The sequence below is a fragment of the Phacochoerus africanus genome, chromosome 8 (assembly GCF_016906955.1).
Source record: "Phacochoerus africanus isolate WHEZ1 chromosome 8, ROS_Pafr_v1, whole genome shotgun sequence".
Taxonomy (NCBI): Eukaryota; Metazoa; Chordata; class Mammalia; order Artiodactyla; family Suidae; genus Phacochoerus; species Phacochoerus africanus.
This window is the reverse complement of record NC_062551.1, coordinates 95,242,809-95,265,540: the sequence shown is the minus strand read 5'-3', so window position 1 is coordinate 95,265,540 and position 22,732 is coordinate 95,242,809. Positions and strand designations below refer to the sequence as shown.

General features: G+C 40.3%; 1 protein-coding gene across 1 annotated transcript in view; it reads left to right on the top strand.

Moving 5' to 3' along the window:
• The window catches only part of TRIT1 (tRNA isopentenyltransferase 1), a 45,887-nt gene that overhangs the window by 10,807 nt on the left and 12,348 nt on the right, over positions 1-22,732 (top strand). Inside the window, exons 2-4 of the mRNA XM_047793495.1 lie at positions 15,126-15,266; positions 19,241-19,339; positions 20,063-20,208. Of these exons, the coding sequence (XP_047649451.1) occupies positions 15,126-15,266; positions 19,241-19,339; positions 20,063-20,208 (386 nt within the window). The remainder of the gene's footprint in view (positions 1-15,125; positions 15,267-19,240; positions 19,340-20,062; positions 20,209-22,732) is intronic.

The window sequence follows — 22,732 nt, the reverse complement described above, 5'->3', positions numbered from 1 at the left end:
TTTTCCTGTCTTTTATAGTCTTTCATGACTTTGCTACTTTTTGAATTGTACTTGTCAGCTATTTTGTAGATTGTCTCTCAATTTGGGTTTGTCTGATGGTTTCTCATGAATATGGATTTTGAGAAGGCATACCACAGAGGTGAGGTACCCTTTTCATTACGTCATTTCAAGGTATGATACCAATGTGATATTCAAGGTAACTTAATATCAACTAGTGATGATTTACCTTGATCATTTTGGTTTAAGTTGTGTCTGCCAGATTCCTCCACTGTAAAGTTAAATGTTTTCCCTTTCTATTCTCTATTTGTTGGAAATGAGCTGCTAAGTCTAGCCTGCATTGAAAGAAAGGGGATTTTAATCTTCCCCTTCCTTTTTTTTTTTAGGGCTGTACTAGTGGCAAATGGAGGTTCCCAGGCTAGGGGTTGAATTGGAGCTACAGCTGCCGGCCTACGCCACAGCCACAGCAATGCCAGATCCAAACTGCGTCTGCAGCCTGCACCATAGCTCATGGCAATGCTGGATCTTTAATCCACCGAGTGAGGCCAGGGATAGAACCCACAACCTCATGGTTCGTAGTCAGATTTGTTTCCGCTGTGCCACGGCAGGAGCTCCTGCACTCAGATTTTTAACTCATTGCACCACAGTGGGAACTCTGATATCATTGCTTTTAATCCCTTCAGTGGGAAGAACTAGGAAACATACACTAATTCATGTGTATACAAGTATATTTATTTCTATATTTGTCTGTATATATATATTAAAATAAGCATGACTTTATACTGATGTCTCTGATTCTAGCCCACCACAGTGTATGTTCTAGTCTTCCTATCTTGCTTATTTGTGACTTCGTTCTCTGAGAGTAAGAAATCTGGCTCTTCTTGTCTACAAAATATTTACTTATTTGTATAGCCTATAAAGTTGTTTAGTAGTAACTCTGTGATAACAGATTTACCAACTAGAGTATAATGTTTGTGTACAGTTCATTTTAGTTGTAGAATATCTAGTTATAGCATTGTTTTACAAAGTTACTTAGGTTAGCTCCTCCCCCTCTTCAGTGAGGTTATGTCATACATTTGTAATATAATTAGATTCATAAATTTCAGTCTATGTTCTGTCCTGGTTCCTCAGACATTCTTGTTATTATTATTTTTTAATTTGCATACAAGTAGAGTGTATTCATTGTTGTGTACATTTCTGTGGATTTTTTTAACAAATGGAGAGAGTTAGATATCCACCATCATAATACCATGTTGAACACTTCCACCACTCTAAAAATTGCTTTGTGTGGCCTCTGTGAGGTCAACTCTACCTAGACCAATTTTTTTTGTTGTTTGTTTGTCTTTTGTCTATTTAGGGCCATGCCTGCGGCATGTGGAGGTTCCCAGGCTAGGGGTCAAATTGGAGCTAGAGCTGCTGGCCTACACCGCAGCCACAGCTTGTGGTATCTGAGCCGTACCTACAACCTACACCACAGCTCACGGCAACACTGGATCCATAACCCACTGAGCGAGGCCAGGGATCGAACCTCGTCCTCATAGATACTAGTTGGGGTCGTTAACCACTGAGCCACGATGGGAACTCCTACCCAGACCAACTTTGGGCAACCACTGATCTGTTTTCCATATCTTTTTTTTTTTTTTTGTCTTTTTGCCTTTTCGAGGGCTGCTTGCTTCCCGCGGCATACGGAGGTTCCCAGGCTAGGGGTTGAATCGGAGCTGTAGCCACCGGCCTACGCCAGAGCCACGGCAACGCCGGATCCGAGCCCAGTCTGTAACCTACACCACAGCTCATGGCAACACCAGATCCTTAACCCAAGGCTTAAAGCAAGGCCAGGGATTGAACCTGCAACCTCATGGTTCCTAGTCGGATTCGTTAACCACCGCACCACGACGGGAACTCCTGTTTTCCATATCTTTGATTTTGCCTTTTCCATAAGGTCATGTATACGGAGTCATACAATATGCAACCTTTGGGGCCTGATGTTTTTCACTTAGCAGATACATTGAAGGGAGTTCTCTTGTGCATTTATTTGTTTATTTTTTAATTTCATACCTGTTGTTCCCACTTTTATATAATGGTTTTCATTTTTGTGTTTATTGGTTTATAAGAGCACTTTGTGTATTGTGAGTTTTAACCCTTGGTCCAGTCTCATGAATTGGAAATATTTCCTTTTTTTTTTTTTCCCCCTACTGCCTCACAGCATATGAAGTTCCTGGGCCAGGGATCAGATCGGAACTGCAGTTGCGACCTAGACCACAGCTGCAGCAACGCAGGATCCTTAACTCTCAAGATGCCACTGATCCCATTGTGCCGCAGTGGGAACTCTTTTATTTTATTAAAAATTTTTTTTCTTGCTTTTTTAAGGTTTTTAATTTGTATATTCTTATATACTTTTTTTTTTTAAGATCCTGGTTTTCATCATTTTCTTTTTTTATTTATTTTTCTATGGCTGCACCTGTGGCATATGAAAGTTCCCAGGTCAGGGATTGAACCCCCACCTCTGCAGTGACTCGGGCCGCTGTAGCCAGATTCTTAACCCATTGCGCCACAGCAGGAACTCCCTCTTGTACACTTTTTAGGAATACAAGTTAGTTTTTTTTTCTTTTTTTCTTTTTTTTTTTTTGTCTTTTGTTGTTGTTGTTGTTGTTGTTGTTGCTATTGCTATTTCTTGGGCCGCTCCCGCGGCATATGGAGGTTCCCAGGCTAGGGGTTGAATCAGAGCTGTAGCCACCGGCCTACGCCAGAGCCACAGCAACGCTGGATCCGAGCCGCGTCTGCAACCTACACCACAGCTCACGGCAACGCCGGATTGTTAACCCACTGAGCAAGGGCAGGGACCGAACCCGCAACCTCATGGTTCCTAGTCGGATTCGTTAACCACTGCGCCACGACGGGAACTCCAGTTTTTTTTTTTTTTTTTTTCTAATGGCTGCATCAGCAGTATATGGAAGTTCCCAGGCCACGTCTGTGACCTGTGCCAAAGCTTGTGGCAATGCTGGATCCTTAACCCACTGAGTGAGGCCAGGGATTGAACCAGAATCCTCACGGATACTAGTTGGGTTCTTAACCTGCTGAGCCACAACGGGAACTCCAAAGTAGCAAGGTAGTTTTAACATTCTTTTAGAAAGCGTTCATATTTGCAGTTTATAATCTGTTGAACTGTTGGAATTTACAGATATGAATGAAAGATATTGTTGATTCTCTTTGTGAATGAAGATAAATCCAGGGCCTCCTTGCCTTCACTGTTCCTGTTGCTCTTCCCCTTACACATGTGTGTAGATGCAGCTTAAACATGGGGTCCTGCATTATCAGGTGTGATCCTTCATTGTCCAGGCTTTCTTAAGTCTGGATACCTTTGGTTAGCTACCCAACTTCCTGCTGTCTTTTTATATCGTACCTCCTAGCATGATACTTGTAATAGGGGTTCTCACCCCAGCTGCTCATTGGAATCACCTAGATAACATTTGAAAAAATACTATGTGGGAGTTCTCTTGTGGTGCAGTGGCTTAAGGATTTGGTGTTGTCACTGCAGCAGCTCAGGTCACAGCTGTGTCATAGTTTCAGTCCTTGGCCCAGGAACTTCCACATGCCAGGAACATGGCCAGAAAGAATGCTGATGCCTAGGCTATAAGTATAGTATTCAGTAAATATCTATTGATTTGAATTAGATGATTTGCCTAACTCTTCGGGTGTCAATATTCTCTCCTAATTTATAGTTAGTCTTTAAAGACTTCATCTAACCCATTTATTTAGCATGGTAAACAGTTTCATTTACTAGGAAAAACTGGGTTTTAGTTTCAGCTTTGCCTCTTACTTACTGTTATGTGAATTAGGATATTTATTTATTTATTTTGCTTTTTAGGGCCGCACCCGCAACATATGGAGGGTCTAATTAGAGGTACAGCTGGCAGCCTGTGCCACAGCAATGCCAGATCCTTAACCCACTGAGCGAGGCCAGGAATTGAACCTGCAACCTCATGGCTCCTAGTCGGATTCGTTTCCGCCACGCCACGACGGGAACTCCTAAATTAGGATATATTTATTTAAAACCTTGGAAAATTACTGCTGCTCTCTGGACTTTAGTTACCTCTTTGGATAGATTAGATCAGGGACCAGTAGACTTTTCTGTTAAGATCCAGATAGGCTTACTGAGTCATTCAGTGTCTGTCTGTCTCAATGTCTAAAGCTGCTTTCAGCTCTGGTATTTTGAGGTCCTCTTCTTTCAAACCCTAGTTCAGGATCTCACCTCAAAGAGCCAAGGATAATCTTGTTTAACTACCAGCAATTAAATATAGATGATATATCAAGCACTTAATGTACTGCTTACCATCTGCTTGGCACAATTCCAAACATTTTACGTATATTAACTAATCCTCAGAATAATCCAGTGAGGAATGTAGGTACAGTTATTATCCCCATTTTACAGAGGCAAACTTGAGGCAAAGAAAAATCAGATAACTTGCCAAATGAAGGCTGCAACTGGGTAGACCCAGATTTGAACCCAACCCAGGTTTTCTGATTCCATTATGCTCTACTCCTCTCCCTAACCTAGATATACACCTCCAAATAATGGGGCACTGCAGCTCTTATACTCTGTCATCGCTATCCTAAGAGAAAATGTCACTGAATTCATCAAAAGTGGGCCAGTCCTGAGGCTGTAAAGATGGCTACAAAATAGAATCTTTATCAACTTTTTGTTCTCTTAAATGAGCCCTTTTGTTTCTGCCTCAGCACTATAGTCACATGACATTGTGGGTATATTTCTGGCTTTCTGTCACTCTTACTCTTGAGAACCTTGACTGGGTTCGGTGTATGGTAACTGTCTTCTCCTCAGCTTCTTGAATTTAATTTCACCTAATGAAGTAGGAATTCATTACTTCAAGCAGGCAAACAGACCAGAGTCAAATGAGGATAAAAATTCTACTGATGAGAGACAGCAGAAACAGCTTGGGTTATAGGCAGAGAATCGAGGCTTTAGTCCTGCCTCCACTACCCTCAATATATGGCAGGGGAGCTCTTTGAGCCTCAGTATTCTCAATATAAAATGTCAGGTGATTAGACTGAATAAGTGATCTTTGAATTTCCTTACATCCATGCTTCACCACTGTTTGCAGTTGGACATCTCAGCAGCCACTGCAAAGGCCCTGCCTTGCAAAGTTTCTCATGTTTTAACCCAAAAGTATGTGCTAGTTTTGCATTCTTTCTTCTAACCTGTCTATATTTATTTAGATGTAAAAGTGTTTCAAATTCTTTCTGTCACTGGGTTGAGATTAATGCTCTGGAAGAATACATCGCATACATATTATGGACGCATCTCTTAATTTGATAAGCATGGCTTTATGTGATTCTAGTCCCTTTTCCTCTGAAGAGGGATAGCCATAGGAAAATAGAAGCCATGATTGGCACTGTAAATTCCAAACTACTTCTCTTCCCAGACTGATTCAACATTGCAGGTACAAGTTCTCCTGGGCGTTTAATCTGTCTGATTTATTCAGCATGTCTGCAGTTGGATTTCTGCTAAACAAAGCTAAAAGGAGTAGTTGCCTGCCTGGATGTTCCTGCGGTTAATTCTTTTTTGCTAACCTAGTAAAATGTAAATTTTTTAAAAGTCCTCCTTTTTTTTTTTTTTTTTGGCCGTGCCCATGGCGTGCGGAAGTTCCCAGGCCAGGGATTGAACCTGTACTGCAGCAGTGACAATACCAGATCCTTAACCCACTGCACCACCAGGGAACTCCCCAAGAGTCGTCTTTTTTTTTTCTTCTTCTTCTTTATATTTTTTTTTCCTGTGTCTGTGGCATGTGTGTGGAAGTTCCTGGGCCAGAGATTGAATCTGAGCTGCAGCTGCAGCTGACTCTGGATCCTTAACCCTTTGTGCCACAGTAGGAACGTTATCATTCTTTTATTGAGAAGAAAAAGTTTGTTAAGAGATTGACCTTTTCTCTACTCCTTAGCATCTATTCAGTTGGATTACCAAGTTTCAATTCAGATTCCTTTAATCAAAAAGGAAAATCAACTTTCTGGCGAGCATCAGCGTGCTTTAAAAAAATATTTTTTTCTGGAGTTCCCGCTGTGGTATAGTGGGTTAAGAATCCAACTGCAGGGAGTTCCTGCTGTGACACATCAGTGTTTCACAGCTGCAGCTTAGGTTGCGATTGGAGCTCAGATCTGATCTTTGGTCTGGGAACTCCATATGATGTGGGGCAGCCAAAAAAAGAGCAAAAAGACTCCAACTGCAGTGGTTTGGGTCTCTGTGAAGGCTTGGGTTCTACCCCTGGCCTAACACAGTGGGTTAAAGGATCTGGCATTGCCGTAGCTACAGCATAGGTCACAGCTGTGGCACAGATTCATTCTCTGGCCTGGGAACTTTATATGCTTTGGGTGTGGCCATAAAAAAATTTTTTTTTCCCTTTCATCCTCCTATGCCAGAACTTTTGCTGAATCTGAGGCTGTTAGGACTAGAGGGGATGTTAGATGTGAGGAACTTGAGGTTCAAGGAGTGAAAAACTGACTTTCCAAAGTCACAAAGCTGCTTTGTACAGGACAGAGGTTACCATAGTGGGAAAAGGACACTGACTAAGGACATAAGACATGGATTCAAAGTTTGTCTCTGCTACTAATTAGCTGTGTGACTTTGGGCAGATTAGTAATGTTTCTATGTTTCTGTATCCTCACTGGTGAAATGAGACAGTAGAACTTTATAACTTAGCATAGGATCTCGCGCTCTGTACCTCTAGCACAGAGTATTTATTGAGTATATTCCATGTATTAGACACTGTGCTGGGTGCTGGAACTAGAGATAAAATACACAGTTTCTTCCCTCAGAACTTGTAATCTAGTAGCAGGGATTGAAATATTTCACCTGTATCAGAAGTTCTGTGGGAGTTTCTGTTGTGGCTCAGTGGTTAACGAATCCGACTAGGAGCCATGAGGTTGCAGGTTCAATCCCTGGCCTTGCTCAGTGGGTTAAGGATCTGGCCTTGCCGTGAGCTGTGGTGTAGGTCGCAGACGCAGCTTGGATCTGGCGTTGCTGTGGCTCTGGTGTAGGCCGGCAGCTACAGCTCCGATTGGACCCCTAGCCTGGGAACCTCCATATGCCACAGGAGTGATCCTAGAAAAAAGCAAAAAGACAAAAAACAGGAGTTCCTGTCGTGGTGTGGTGCAGTGGTTAACGAATCCGACTAGGAACCATGAGGTTGCGGGTTCGGTCCCTGCCCTTGCTCAGTGGGTTAACAATCCGGCGTTGCCGTGAGCTGTGGTTTAGGTTGCAGACGCGGCTTGGATCCAGCGTTGCTGTGGCTCTGGCGTAGGCTGGTGGCTACAGCTCCGATTCAACCCCTAGCCTGGGAACCTCCATATGCCGAGGGAGCGGCCCAAGAAATAGCAAAAAGACAAAAAAAAAAGACAAAAAACAAACCCCAAAACAAAAATAAATTTGGCTTCTTCAAAAAAAGTTCTGTGGTAGAGGTAAATGCAGGGTAATGGGGAGCATGGAGGACAAGCATGGATGGGAGAGAATTGGGGCGAGACTTTCAAGGCAGACTTTCATTAGCAGTGATGCTAAGGAGTATAGGGCTGGATGAGACCGGATTTTCATTTTAGAAAGATCACTGTCTGCAGCGTAGACATAAATTGGAGAGGTTATACCCTTAAAGAAGGAAGATCAATGAGGAAGCTGATGGAACAGTCCAGTTGAGAAATCATGAATCCTTCAATTGATGTAATGGCAGCAGGAAATGTGATGGTGGTAAACTTTGAGGTAATTTTAGGAACTGGTATGGATTGAAGTTGAGACAGATTGGAAGTGTGGAGGGAAAGAGATGGAGATACTAGGATCACTTAAAGGGTTTTTTAAAAATTTTATTTTATTGAAGTATAGTTGATTTAAAATGTGCTAATTTCTTTGAGTTCCCTTCATGGCTCAGCGGTTGACAAACCCAACTGGGATCCATGAGGATGCGGGTTTGATCCCTGGCCTCACTCAGCATCTGGTGTTGCTGTGAGCTGTGGTGTAGGTCACAGCCGCAGCTCAGATCCCTTGTTGCTCTGGCAGTGTTGTAGGCTGGCAGCTGTAGCCCTGATTCGACCCCTAGCCTGGGAACTTCCATATGCTGTGTGTGCGTCTCTTAAAAAAAAAAAAATGCTGATTTCTGCTGTACAGCAAAGTGATTCAGTTATGTGTATGTATGTGTATTCATCCATATACACATTATTTTTCATATTTTTTTCCATTATGGTTTATCATAGGATATTGCATACAGTTCCCTGTGCTGTATAGTAGGAAAGGATTTTGGTTTGGTTATCTAGGTGCTTCACTCAAGTATGGGTGGGAAGATAAGGAGGTCAGTTTTTAAAATTTTTTTGGCCACGCCTGCAGCATGTGGAACTTCCCAGGCCAGGGATCCAACCCATGCCACAGCAGTGACCCAGGCCATAGCAGTGACAATGCCAGATCCGTAACCTACTAGGCCACCACGGGACTCCAAGGAGGTCAGTTTTGGACATAGCTGGTTTCAGGTGTCTGGGTGATGATGATGATGATAGCAGCTACCTATCATTTATTGCTGCTTCCTTATATGGCAGACCTATTCCTTCCTTATAGGGCAGGCGTGTTTTGTATGTGTCAGTTATTTAATTCTCATCATAATCCTTTGAGGTTACATTTTAGGCACAGAGAGGATGAATATCTTGTCCAAGGTTACATTGCTAGTGAGTTAGGAAGCCAGGACTTAAATCCTGGCAGCCTTACTATTAACCTCTTCACTGTATTAGATGCCTTTCATTGCTGATGGAATGTCCACTAGGCAGTTAAATGTATAGGTCTAGCATCATGAGAGAGAACTAGATTGCAGATATGGATTTTGGGAGTTATCAGCACACACACAAAAATGGTTGTCACCCAGAGAAAGTTTGTCGTACAGAAGTGGCAGGTAGATGCCATAAAGACTGCCGCTTCTCAATATTGTTTCCATGACAGACATTGCAGACATCAGAGGCTGGCCCCAGCAAAGGAAACTGAGGAAGGTCCAGTGAGATACAAAGAAAACCTGGAGAAAATGGTGCCGTTTGAAGCCCCAGAGGAGAATGATTTATGAAGGAGAGCTCAGGAGCATCAGATTGTTTTGTTTTCCATTACATGTTTTGAGAACTTAGTAGAAAAACGTTATATTTGGCAGTCAGGATTCGTTAGTGATCTCAGTGAATGAGAAATCATGGAGCAGTGGTGGTGGTGGGGGGCAGCCAGCAGAGAAGGTAGATCTAGGATAGTTATATGGCTTCATAATCCAAGATTGTGGTTTTCAAGGCAGGTATAATCCCAAAAGGTTAGACAGTGATTGAAGGACTTCAGGATCTAATTTGGATTAGGAAGTAAATGAAGTCAAAAAGGGGAAGATAACTTGAGAGGACAGAACTAAACTGGTACAGCTTTTCCTTTTGCTTGTAGACAGCTGTACTGGTGCATCATAGCCAGCCAGCACTTGGACAGAGCTCCAGGATCCGCCCAGTGCCACTGCTGATTAGCCTACTCATTAGGGCCACCCTACAGCATGGCAACCCCAAAGAATTGGAGCTTAAAAGAGTGGGACCTTTGGCTGTACTCTTAAAGATTTGGGGAAGTTTCTTCAAGGTAAAATTTCTTTGGATCAGGGATTCTCAGTTTTGGCACTTTTGACATTTTGGGGCTGGATAATTGTTTTGGAGGTAGTGGCTTGTCTTGTGTATTTTAGGATGTTTAGCAGCAACCCTGCCCTCTATCCATTAGAGGCCGTAGCACCCCCACCCTCCACTTGTGACAACTAAAAATGTTTCTGGACATTGCCAAGTCCCCTGGTGGACTAAATCGCCTCTGGCTTACAACCACAGTTCTAGGTTCTACTGGTTCAATCTCAGGCCCACGAACTTCTGGATGCTGCAGGTACGCCCAAAAATAAATAAATAAAAGATAACATGGATCCTTTTAGCATTTCTAGCACCCAGAGCTGACTGTGCTATGGATAGAGTCACACTGAAACTATAACTAAAGCTGGAAAATATGCAAAATATAAGGCAAACAGCTACAAACATAACCTATTCTGATGGAATGATGTTTTCTAGGCAGGTAATAATGTTATAAGCCCACTGTGGCATTTACAATAAGAATGTGAACCAAATGTGTCATTTACAAAACTGGTTGTTTTTTAGGTTTGTTTAGATATTTATCCATACTGCAAATGTGTGAAATATTGCCGTGTTTCGCTTTTTGGCCTAGCAGTATGACTTTAATTGATAAATAATGTATACCATAAAATACATAATTCATAACTGCACAGTGCAATAAATTGTCAAAATGTAAAAATACCCGTGTAACTACAACTCAGTTCAAGAGAGGACATTACCAGCCCTCTCAATAATTTTGAAAAATCCAGTATGATTCAGCAGTTTTACTTCTGGGTATATATTCAAAAGAATTGAAAAATTAAATTTAAAAAAATTTTATTTTATTGCTAATATTCACTAATTTCTCATTATACCTAAAAGCTGTCATCAAATCTTTTTAAAATTACAGTGGAAAAATACATATAACATATAACATAAAACTTACTACTTTACAATTTCAGTGGCATTAAGCACATTCAGATTGTTCTGCAACCATCATCACTTTCCATCTCCAGAACTTTTTTCGTCTTTCCAGACTGAAATTCTGTACCCATTATACACTAGCTTCCCTTTCCTCCCTGCTCCACCTCCTGACAACCACCATTCTACTTTGTCTTGAAATTTGACTGCTCTATGTATGTCACATAAGTGGAATCATACAATATTTGTCCTTTTGTGACTGAGTTATTTTACTTGGCATAATGTCTCTGGGGTTGATCCATGTTTATAGCAACTGTCAGAATTTCTTCTTTTTAAGGTGAAAAATCTTCCATTTTAAGTATAGAACACATTTTGTTTATCCATTTATCTGTGATGGACACTTGGGTTGCTTCTACCTTTTGACTGTTGTAAATAGTGCTGTTTTAAACATGGGTGTGTGTCTGTCTGTTCAACTCCTTGCTTTCAGTTCTCTTGAGTACATACCCAGAAGCAGAATTGCTGAATCGTATGGTAATTCTGTCTTTCATTTTTTGAGGACTGCTATACTGTTTTCCATATCTGCATCATTTTACATTCCACCAACAGTGCACAGGCATTCCAATTCCTCTACATCCTCACCAACATTTGTTACTTTTTTTTTTAATGCCTGCACATGTGACATATGGAAGTACCTGGGCTAGGGGTCAAACCACCAGAGAACTCCTAATATTTTTTAATTGAGGTATATGAGGTATAAGTAATTGACATACAACATTATATCTCAGGTGTACAATGTAATGATTTGACATTTGTATATGCTGAGAAATGATCATGATAAGTCTAGTTAACCTCTGTCAGCATTAGTAGTTATATTATTTTTTTCTTGGGATGAAACTTTTAAGATTTACTCTTAGCAGCTTTCAAATATGCAGTACAGTATTGTTGACTATATTACATCCTCATGGCATTTATTTTATAACTGGAAGTTTGTACCTTTTGACTCCCTTCACCCATTTTGCCCACCTCACACCCTCGCCCCTGGCGGCTACCACTCCTTTATCTATGCAGCTCCAATTTCTTTTCTTTTTTTCTTTTTTTCTTTTTTTCTGTTCTTTTGGCCACCCTGTGGCATATGGAGTTCCTGGACCAGGGATCTAATCTAAGCCTTAATTGTGTCCTAAGCCACAGCTGCAGCAATGCTGAATCCTTAATCCACAGAACAGTGCTGGGATTGAACCTGTGTCCCATTGTTCCTAAGACTCTGCTGATCCAGTTGTGCCACAGCGGGAACTCCTCCAATTTCTTTCTTTCTTTTTTTTAAAGACGTCATATACCTTCATTTGTATGTACTTCAGTATACTATATACCTCAAAGTTAAAGACTCTCACTGGGCCAGGGATTGAACCTGCACTACAGCAGTGACCTGAGCCACTACAGTGACAATGCTGGATCCTTAACGCACTGTGCCACAGGGGAGCTCCACCAGGTTTCCGTTTTTGGGGGTGCCGCAATCCACGGCATGTGGAAGTTCCTGAGCCAGGGATTGAATCTGTACCGCAGTTGCAACTTGTGTCACAGCTACAGCAACTCTGGATCCTTAACCTGCAGCACCACACAGGAATTTCCAAGACTTTTTTTTTTTTGCATAACCATGAAATCATATTATTCCTAAAAGTTAAAAATAATTCTTTTATCATCAGATATCTAGTTAGCATCACCCATGTCTTTATGCTTAGTTTCTTTTAGTCTGATAGTATAGGAGACAAAAGGTTTAGTAAGTCATTCAAAGAGACAGTTTACATTGCTAACCAAGATGCATGCAGTTATTATAGTTTTCAGTTTAACTCTATAAGCAAACACCCTGCTTTTTTTAAACCATTAGTACTCTTCTTCCTGATATTTGTTGACATTTGTATATATGTACCATAAACAGTACAATAGACCACTTCCTTCAGTAAATAAAGTGAGCCTAGTTCTGGGGTTACCTTCTGTTAGATTTATGCTTACGTGTTGGTCTGTTAAAACTTGACATTTTAAGGGGCTCTAGAAAATACACTTAAAGGCAGAACACAGGATGAAAGTATATCTACAAATTTATCTGCGTATCTGATAGAATGTGCTTGTAGAGATATTCACATTTTGGCTTTTTTGGAGGTAGAGGGTGGTAATTATATATTTGCAAATATGCATTTCCTTAACATTAATCTCAGTGTTAAAAATGAGAATCCGGAGTTCCTGTTGTGGCTCAGCAGTAATGAACCTGACTAGTATCCTTGAGTATGTGGATTCAATCCCTGGCCCTGCTTAGTGGGTTAAGGATCCAGCATTGCTGCGGCTATGACATAGGCTGGCAACTGCAGCTCTGATTTGACCCCTAGCCTGGAACTTCCATGTACTGTAGGTGCAGCCCTAAAAATAAAATTGCTTGAGGATCCATTAGTAATTTTTCCATGTATTGCAAGTAATTTTACTGCAAAGGAGCATTGCTTTTGTATTGTATATCATGGATTATTTAATGTTTTGGGAGCTACCAGTAAGAACATGAGACATCAGAAAATATCGTAGGAGTTCCAGTCGTGGCTCAGTGGTTAATGAATCTGACTAGCATCCATGAAGACACAGGTTTGATCCCTGGCCTTGCTCAGTGGATTAAGGATCTGGCGTAGGTTGTGGATGAGGCTCCAATCCTGCGTTGCTATGGCTGTGGCGTAGGCCATCAGCTACAGCTCCAATTAGACCCCTGGCCTGGGAACCTCCACATGCCAAGGGTGCAGCCCTAAAAAGAAAAAAAAAAAGAAAAAAAAATCATGTGTGTAGGCATTGAAAGAAGACTTTATTTTGAATGTTCAATAAAATAAGAAACTTGAAAAAAAAAAAAAAGAATCCACTTACGGAGGTCAGAAATCCTCTATTGGCAAAATCAAGTTGTTACTATGTAAATTCTTTAACACTGGTCATTTGGAATCTAGGCTACAACAGAGCCAACTAAAAGTTGTGGGAAAAGGAGAGGAACACACAATTACTAATTTTTTCGTCCTTTAGTTTTCCTATTTTGCACACAAGTCCCAAATATACAGTATACCCTACTGCACTTATAACATCTGAAGGAAGTCTTGTTCAAGCTACAAAGAAAAGAACACCCTGTAATTTAAGATTTCAGCAGTATTTAGGTGTAAGAATGCTGTTCTATTGTCAGGCATGGATGGATGAGTTAAAGGCAGAGCTGGTTCTTTCTCTGTTGCTCTGATTATATTTTTTCTGTGTCCTGTTTACTGATTAATAGTTTTCTTTTCTCTTGATGATAGCTTAAATCTTTGTTGGGTAAATAATCTTAGTGGCTAGGAGCACTGAATCTTCAGAGTGTTAGTGACGCTAAAATTATTTCCCATTCTCCTTGTGTTGTTGTGATCATATTCATGGTAGTAATATAATGACCCTTATATAGTATTTACAATGTGCCAGGCAAAAAAACCCCAAAAAAACCAAAAACAATGAAGTTTACATATATTAACTCATTTAATTTACACAACCATATGAGTTAGATTTTATCATCATTTTACTGATGAGGTATTAAGGTACGGAAAGGTTAGCAACTGACTACTCCAAGTACAAATAACTAGGAAGTTGCAGAGCTAGGAATTGATCTGAGGCAGCCTGGCGCCAGGGTCCTTCCTCCTAACCATTATACTGTACCGTACTTATTTGACACCCATGTAAGTAAAGGGAAATGTGAGATAAAAAATGCTCTTAACATCTTTGTGGGCTCTATGGAACTTATTATTTGTTCATTTTGTGCTCCCTTAGAATCAGTGATTACAGAGAGAACATTTAATCTCAAAGCATTCATCCCTATTTTCAAACTAGTATTTTCAGATCTGTTCTCCATCTGAGACCTTGCATTTAGAAGAGGTACACTTGAACTTTTTAGTGGAATTGGCAGATCAAGAGCTTACGAACAGGATATTGCCTTTGAGTATTTAGACTGTACGTGCTGACCCCATGAAGCAGTAATTTGGCACAATGTTTCTACCAGAGTTCAGCAGTATTAGAGGTTCTGACTTCAAAGTGTGTATATGTGCTTTATACATAACTTTGTAGGTAGACTACTTCTCCACAGATAGAGCCAACCTTATACAGATTATAAAACCTTTCAGAGCCATTTAAATCCAAGAAATAGCTAAGCATTTGAAGTAGAACTATGAGCAATGCAAAATATTACCTTCCTGGAGACTTGTGATAAGTAGAATAAATAAAACAACCTGTCTATTTTTAAATGCTTGAAGTTCAGGCCAAAGAACCTCCAGTTAATCCTGCAGAATTAGTTCTTATTTGGGACACTGATGTACATACACTTTTTGTCTTTAAGTCTGAGTCGCCACTATTTGATAAGAAAGCCAGTGTTCTGTTTTCTTCTCTTCGTCAGGCTGTGCTCTGGTTAGAACACATTTACTCTGGTGCTTTGGGTCAGTCAAGTGTTTGGCTGCAGGGACCAAGAGATCACCATTTCTACCCGTCATGTGTACATCTTAAGGAGGTAGAATACTTTCTCATGCTAATTTTCTTTCCCCTAGGTTTATGAAGGCCTAGACATCATCACCAACAAGGTTTCTGCCCAAGAGCAGAGAATGTGCCAGCACCACATGATCAGCTTTGTGGATCCTCTCGTGACAAATTATACAGTGGTGGACTTCAGGAACAAGGCAACTGCTCTGATATCCTTAGGAAAGACAGCAGCGAGGCTTGGGGGCTGCAAGAAAGTTTTCTTTCTAGTCACATTTTTTTCTAAGCAGAGGCACCTAAGACCTACCTACCAATGGTAGCATCCCATCAGAACTATTTGGATTAAAAGACATAAGTCCTTTGCTCAAAGTCTTGTGCCCAGGGAGTTCCTGCTGTGGCTCAGTGGGCTAAGAATCTGACTGCTGGGACTTGGGTTGCTGCAGCAGCATGGGTTTGATCCCTAGCGTGGCTCAGTGGGTTAAAGGATCTGTTGTTGCCACAGCTGCTGCAAAGTTTACAGCTGTGGCTCGGATTCAGTTCCTGGCCCAGGTGTACCCTGGTGCTGCGGGTGTGGCCATTTAAAAAAAGAGTCTTATCCTCTGACAGGAGCATCATTCTCCCTTGGGAGCCTGTAGAAATGCTGAATTTGGGCCTCATTCTTCCTACTGAATCAGAATCTGAATTTAACAAGCGTCCTGGGTGATTCATATGCATATTAAAATTTGAGAAGCACTGTTTTAGCGGAGGGAATTCTATTTAGAAACCAGAAAATTTGTGTCCCAGTTTTAGAACTGCCTCTTTGGACCATATGAATTTCACTAGGTAAAGCATTTACCCCTCTGAGCTTTAGTTTCCCCCCTTTAAATGGGGATAAGAAGTTAATTTATAAATATAATGGAATTATAGTTAGAATTCCAAGGGACCGGAAAAAAATAGTTCTGGGTAACACCAGGAAATTTTTTGGAAAAAAAAAAATAACATAAAGGGGGCTGCCCTTATATTTTAATGTCTCTAGACTGCCTTTAATATCTGGACTGCTACATATTCAAATATATTGAAAATTCATAATAATTAGAATGGAACTTATGTAATACTAGACAAATTCATGGCATAGATTAGAAAACTCATACAAATTAAAGTGGATGTATATATTTAGCTTATGATCAAGGTGGCATTTCTAAACAATGGAGAAATGATGTAGTAGTTAATAATTATTCCTGGGACAGTTACTTATTTTTGGAAAAAAATGAAATCAGGTCCTTGTATCTGACATAAATTCCATATGGATTTGAAAGTTAAAAAAAAAAAAATTTTTTTTTTTTTGGTCTTTTCTAGGGCTGCACCCGTGGCATATGGAGGTTCCCAGGCTAGGGGTCAAATCGGAGCTGTAGCCGCTGGTCTACGCCAGAGCCACAGCAGCAGCAACTTGGGATCCGAGCTGTGTCTTCGACCTACACTACAGCTCATGGCAACACTGGGTCCCTAACCCACTAATCGAGGCTTGGGATCGAACCTGCAACCTCGTGGTTCCTAGTCAGATTCGTTAACCACTGAGCCACGACGGGAACTCCTCTTTTTTTTTTTTTTTTTAATGTTGTGTTAAAATCTACATAATGCTTGTCATCTTAACCATTTTTAAGTGTACAGTTCAGTTGTGCAGCTATTGCTACCATCTATGCCTGTAATAGTCTTTTTTTTTTTTTTTTTTAAGGAAAATAGCTGGATATGTAAGAATTAAGAATTTGCATTGGCAAGAAAGTATTTCAACCAGAGTTCCTAGATATCTACCCTAGAGAAACCTTGCCACAAGTATCAGGAGATAGGTGATCTAATTTTAACAACAGCACTGCTTTTAACAGCAGAAGCATATAAGTACCAAGTAAATAGAAAAATTTATAAAACGTGCCTTGTTCATATAAGTTAAGTACTTTTTCAGCAGTGAAAATGAATGTTATGATTTTACACATCAGTTGGTGTGGAAGAATCTCAGGAACAATGTAAAATGTGGGAAATTATAAAAGGATACACACATGTTCATAACATTTATTATAAAAGTTAAAAAGGATGCAAAATTAACCAATATATTGTTTATAGTTATATATACACATCAATAATGTAATGAAAAACAAGGGAATGATGAAAAACAAAATAACCCAAAACAATTCAGGACTGTGTTTCCCTTAGAGAGAGGGGAAGTAAGGGGGTTGGAATGGTAATTAATACACAGGAAGCTTCAAAGGAATTGATAATATTCCCTTTCTTACATTGGGTTTGTGAGTGTTTCATTACTGAGCTTCATAATTTATATACGCTACACATGTTCTTCTGTATGTATTGAATATTTTATAATTTAAAAACAACTCAGTGAAAGCAAAATTAAAAAGCAGACTATAGACCAGGGGGAAAATATTTGTAACATTGGAAAGGCAAATAGTTAATATACCCTTACATGAGGAACTCTTTTAAATCAATACAAACAATACTTAAAGAGCATGAGTAGTAATTCAAAATATAAATGGTGATAAACATGAGAAAGGTTTACCCTTGCTGAAAATCAGGGCCATGCAAATCAAAATGATGAGATAATTTTTTTTGCGTATCAAGTAGATAGAGATTAAAATGCAGATAATAATTCTTGCCCTACCTGCTTTACAAGGCAGTTGTATCAGACGAAATAATGTATGTGAAAGCCCTTTGCAAATTAAAACATATCACCACATGTACATTGTTGCTATAAGACAGTTTGGTTTTTCAGAGAGAACTGATGGAAAATGCAGAGCTAATTAGGAATTTTAAAGGGCAACAACAACAGAGGATGACTCAGATCACATAGAGGCTGGAGGTTTGTGAATTTAGGTAAGAACCTAGAATCAGAATGTCAGAACTGAAAGTACCTTAAAAAGTGTTCAGTCAACCTTCTTGATTTGACAGGTGAAGGTGGTAGATACTGAGGCCCAGAGAGAAGGGTTTTACCTAGGAACACAGTTGTTTCATGGCTTGGGCAAACAAGTTAAACTTTTTCCCATCAAATATCTCCTGTCCCATCTCCCTCCCTCTTTTCCATCTCTCCTGTTCTGGTATCTCATCATAGACCTTTCCCAGACTCTTATAGGGGACTTCTGATACAAAAGAGACCATCTATCTCGTTGCCCACAAACTGGCTGGTAAAGGAAGAAGTGTGTAAATGAGTTTTTATCTGGGTTGAAAGTGCCTTTATCAATTATCCTCAAAAGCAAAGCCCTTTTTTTGGCTATCTCTAATTGCTCTCCTCTCATTTTCTTCTTCTTCTTCTTCTTCTTTTTTTTTTTTTTTTGTGGCCATGCTGGTGGCATGTGGAAGTTCCTAGGCCAGAGCTTAAACCCTTCCATAGTAGTGACTCAAGCCACTGCAATGGAAACACTGGATCCCTAACCTGCTGTGCCACGAGAACTCTGCAAAGCCCTTCTTAAAGCAGATAATTATTTGTTCAATGGAGTTCTAAAGAGAATTCCGAGTAGCAGGGATAGAAAAATAAGGACTAAAGTAAATTGAGTGCTTACTCATTTGAAAAAATATTTTGGTCATTGTCTTGGGGGTTTTATTTGCATTGTCGCATGTAATGCTCATAAGAACTAATGAGGATTTTACAGATAAGAAAACTGAAACTCAGGTTGAATGACTTGCAGAGTATTAGAGCTGGTATCTGAAATCTGTTTGTCTTCATAGCCTGAGCTTCTTAGTCCTCCTGGTAGTCTCCAGTAGCTGAAATGTGCACTACTAGCACAGAATGGTGAAGACTGACTGAGTCTAAGAACCACAGCCTAGAGAAACCAGCTTATAATTTGCCTTGGAAAGTAAAGTCACAATAGAAGCACCTTGGTGGCTTCCTGAGCAGCTGACACTTGGTTCTGTGAGAGTCTAGGTTTGTGTTTATTAAGCTGATTTGGGATACAAAGCAGGCTTTGAATTTTAGCAGCAAGGCCTCGAAAGTTCTAGAACCAAACCAGAAGGAATTTCCATCATGCGTCTGTCTGTGGTTTATGCAAATCCCTCCAGAATTGATAGGAAATGATTCTGAGAACTCATGGGAAACAGTGAGGATTAGTATCAAAAATATGACGCATGTGGTTTCTTACTAATACCCCACTTTCAAGTAAGTCAGGGTTTTCTTAATATTAAATATTGTGATGTCTTTCTTAACATTCACATTGAAGATATATTTGCCCGAGATAAAATTCCTATTGTCGTGGGAGGAACCAATTATTACATTGAGTCTCTACTCTGGAAAGTTCTTGTCAATACCAAGGTATGTTTAGTTTGACTTGTACTTCACTGAGGAAATGGGTTCTTCTTTCTTTCCAGCTAATTTAAGTGGGAGGAGCATGGACTCTTGCCTATTTCTTATACTCAGCAACTGATTTTCCTACTCAATATTCTGAAGCAAATGCCACCTCCATGTGTGAAGAGTGCTCTTCCAGGCTGGCCTGAGGGCAGGGGCTGTGTGTTGGAAACATGCCCCTCTGTGAATTAAGTAGCATCGCCATGTAAGTTAACAGTACATAGTCTGATTCAGCATTTCCTGGCTGTAATAATCTATGTGTTAGGGAGATATTTGACACTAACCTTTCTTACAGAGATGCTATGCATAAGGTAGGACTTTGCAAACTGTAATGTGCTGGCAGTTCGCATCCAGTCTTTCTTTGGTCACACTGTTGAGAAGACTAGACTCCTGGATGTGTTAATATAATATGCTAGCCTGGGTAACTGTTGTACTTCTGCAAAGGAAGCAGAGTACCTGAGTACTTCCTAGGCAGTAAGTCCTCTTTTCTCTTTGTTTGCTGTGGCCTCCCAGCACTACCGTGGTGTGTTGGAATTTCCTGTTAAAGATCTGTCTCTCACTATATGGCCAACGCCTTCTGATTCATCTCTATTTTGTGTTCCTAACACTTAGCAAAGTGCCTGGCACATTGAATGTCTCAGTGTTTGTTGAGTTGCTGGATTAAATTTACCTCTAAACTTCATTTAATAGCCCCAGGAGATGGGCACTAAGAAAGTGATTGACCGGAAAGCTGAGCTTGAAAAGGAGGATGGCCATGAACTCCATAAACGCCTAAGCCAGGTGGACCCAGAAATGGCTGCCAAGTTGCACCCACATGACAAGCGCAAAGTGGCCAGGTAAGAAAGCTGGCCCATGACCCGAGGCCCCTTCAGAGTTAGAGGGCAGTCACTTCTTCAGTGCGCTGGGTGGCAAGACAGGTTTGGTAACAGCAGTTGGTAGAGATTGATGCGTTCTAGCTGAGCAGGTTAGGAGGCCCCGAGTTATTGCCTCAGTCCAACTCCCTCAATAAATAGTTGCACCCTACTTTGTTGTCATATTTAAAATGCATAATGTAATGCAGTTTTCCTCTGGAGCCTATATAACCTTGCTTCATTTTCTATTTGATCTTTGCTTGTATAACAGTTTTCATATAAATTTTTTCTGGCATGCAGTCAGTTGACATTGTGATTTAGGTTTCATAATTGATTGTGCAATGCTGAGTTCTGTCCCAGCAGCTTGCCCAGTGGGGGCAGATTTTATAAACTGTCCCATAGATCAGCTCCCCTTTGCACATGGAGATGTTCTTGAAGGGAAGAGAGAGATGACCTTATTAGCTCATCACCCACGTTTTCTTCGGCTGTTTTGAAATTGCAGCCTGAAGTGTTGTGTACTTTTCTCTTTTTTCCTTTCCTTTCCTTCCTTTGCTTCCTTTCCTTTCTGTCCTTCTTCCCTTTTTCTCCCTTCCTTCCATCTCTCCTTTCTTTCTTAACATTTTAAGATTAGATGGTTAATTTTTTCCCTTCATAAAATGCATTTTCATTGTCCCATATTCTGTTCACTTCTGACATAGCACTGTATAATTTTAAGGGTACAGCATAATGACTTTTCCTCACATACATCATTAAATTATTATCATAGTAAGTTCAGTGTATTTTAACGTAGATGCAAAAGAAAAGAAAAAGAAATTTTATTTGTGATGAGAACTCTCAGGCCTCACTCTTAACTTTCAAATATAGCATATGGCAATGTTAGTTATGTTTATCTTTTGTACATTACATACTTAGTAGTTATTTATCTTGAAGCTAGAAGTTTGTACCTTTTTTTCAGTTTTTTATTGATTTTTATTTTTCCATTATAGCTGATTTATAGTGTTCTGTCAATTTTCTACTGTACAGCAAGTCACACATACATATATACATTTTTTTCCCTCATATTATCATGCTCCATCATAAGTGACTAGATACAGTTCCCAGTGCTATACAGCAGGATCTCACTGCTTATCAAAAGTTTGTACCTTTTGACTGTCTTTATCCAATCTCTTCATCCCCTCCCCCCAGTTTCTGGTAACCACACATCTGATGTCTTTTTCTATGAGTTTGTTTGTTTTTGAAGTATACTTGACCTACAAAATTGGTGATTCCTAATGCACAGCAGGAGTTCCCGTTGTGGCTCAGCTGTGACAAACCCGCCTAGTATCTATGAGGATGTGGGTTCAATCCCCGGCCCCACTTAGTGGGTTCAGGATCTGGCATTGCTGTGAACTTCGGTGTAGGTTGCACATGCGGCTTGGATCCAGCATTGCTTTAGCTGTGGCTGGCAGCTGCAGCTCTCATTAGACCCCTAGCCTGGGAACCTCCATGTGCTGTGGTTGTGGCCCTAAAAAGAAAAGAAAAAATAGCATCCTAGTGTACAACATAGTGATGTGATATTTCTGTTTGTTACAGAGTGATCTCCACCTAGGTGTATTTTTCTGTAGTATTGGGAGGATACCATACCTGGCAGAGTAGAGGATCTAACGAAGGACCTACTATGTGGATGATTATACAGATTAAATATTATTGTGACATTTGGTATTGATGGGCATTATGAAGTATTCTACTCAAATGAGTGTTCTAGGTCAATCGTTTCTTAATCCTTTTTTATCATCCTCTCTGCACCTGAAGCCTTTTTAGAAATTTTTTTCCTAATTGTGCATCTCTCCTTCCCCTCCATGAAATTTTAATACTGAAGAGCAAGATTTGGTGGGAGTTCCCCAGTGCCTAGTGGTTAAGGATTTGGCATTGTCACTTTTGTGGCTTGGGTTCAGTCCCAGGCCTGGGAACTTTCATGGGCACAGCGCCCCCTTCCCCCAAAAAAAGAATAAGATTTTGGGAGTTATGGTTACCCTTTGGAGAGCCACACATCATTGTCATGTCTAAGTTTTTTTGCCCCCTTGCAGGCAACCTCACCCCGTTGATAGTGCACGTACTAGGTAAATGAAGTGTGCAACAGGATTGGCAGTGTCTTTGGATCACTGGGACGCAGGTTTGATCCCTGACCTAGCACAGTGGGTTAAGGATCTGGCCTTGGTGTAGCAGTGGCATAGGTCACAACTGAAGCTTGGATCTGATCCCTTGCCCAGGAACTCCATGTGCTGCACCGTGGCCAAAAAAGAAAAAAAAGTGGAGAAAAAAGTATTCACACATTTTTTATTTTAAACATTTTAATAGAAATCTTCCAAAGGTTTTTTTCTTTTTTTTTTTTGAAAATTCAGGGACAGACACTATAATCAACATTGATTTTTATATTGTTTTATGGGATGATTCTTGAGCTTGGTTGTTACTGTCTGCTCCATTTATTAATAGGTTCTTATGATTTCTCCTCATTCTGCTACTTTTAAAC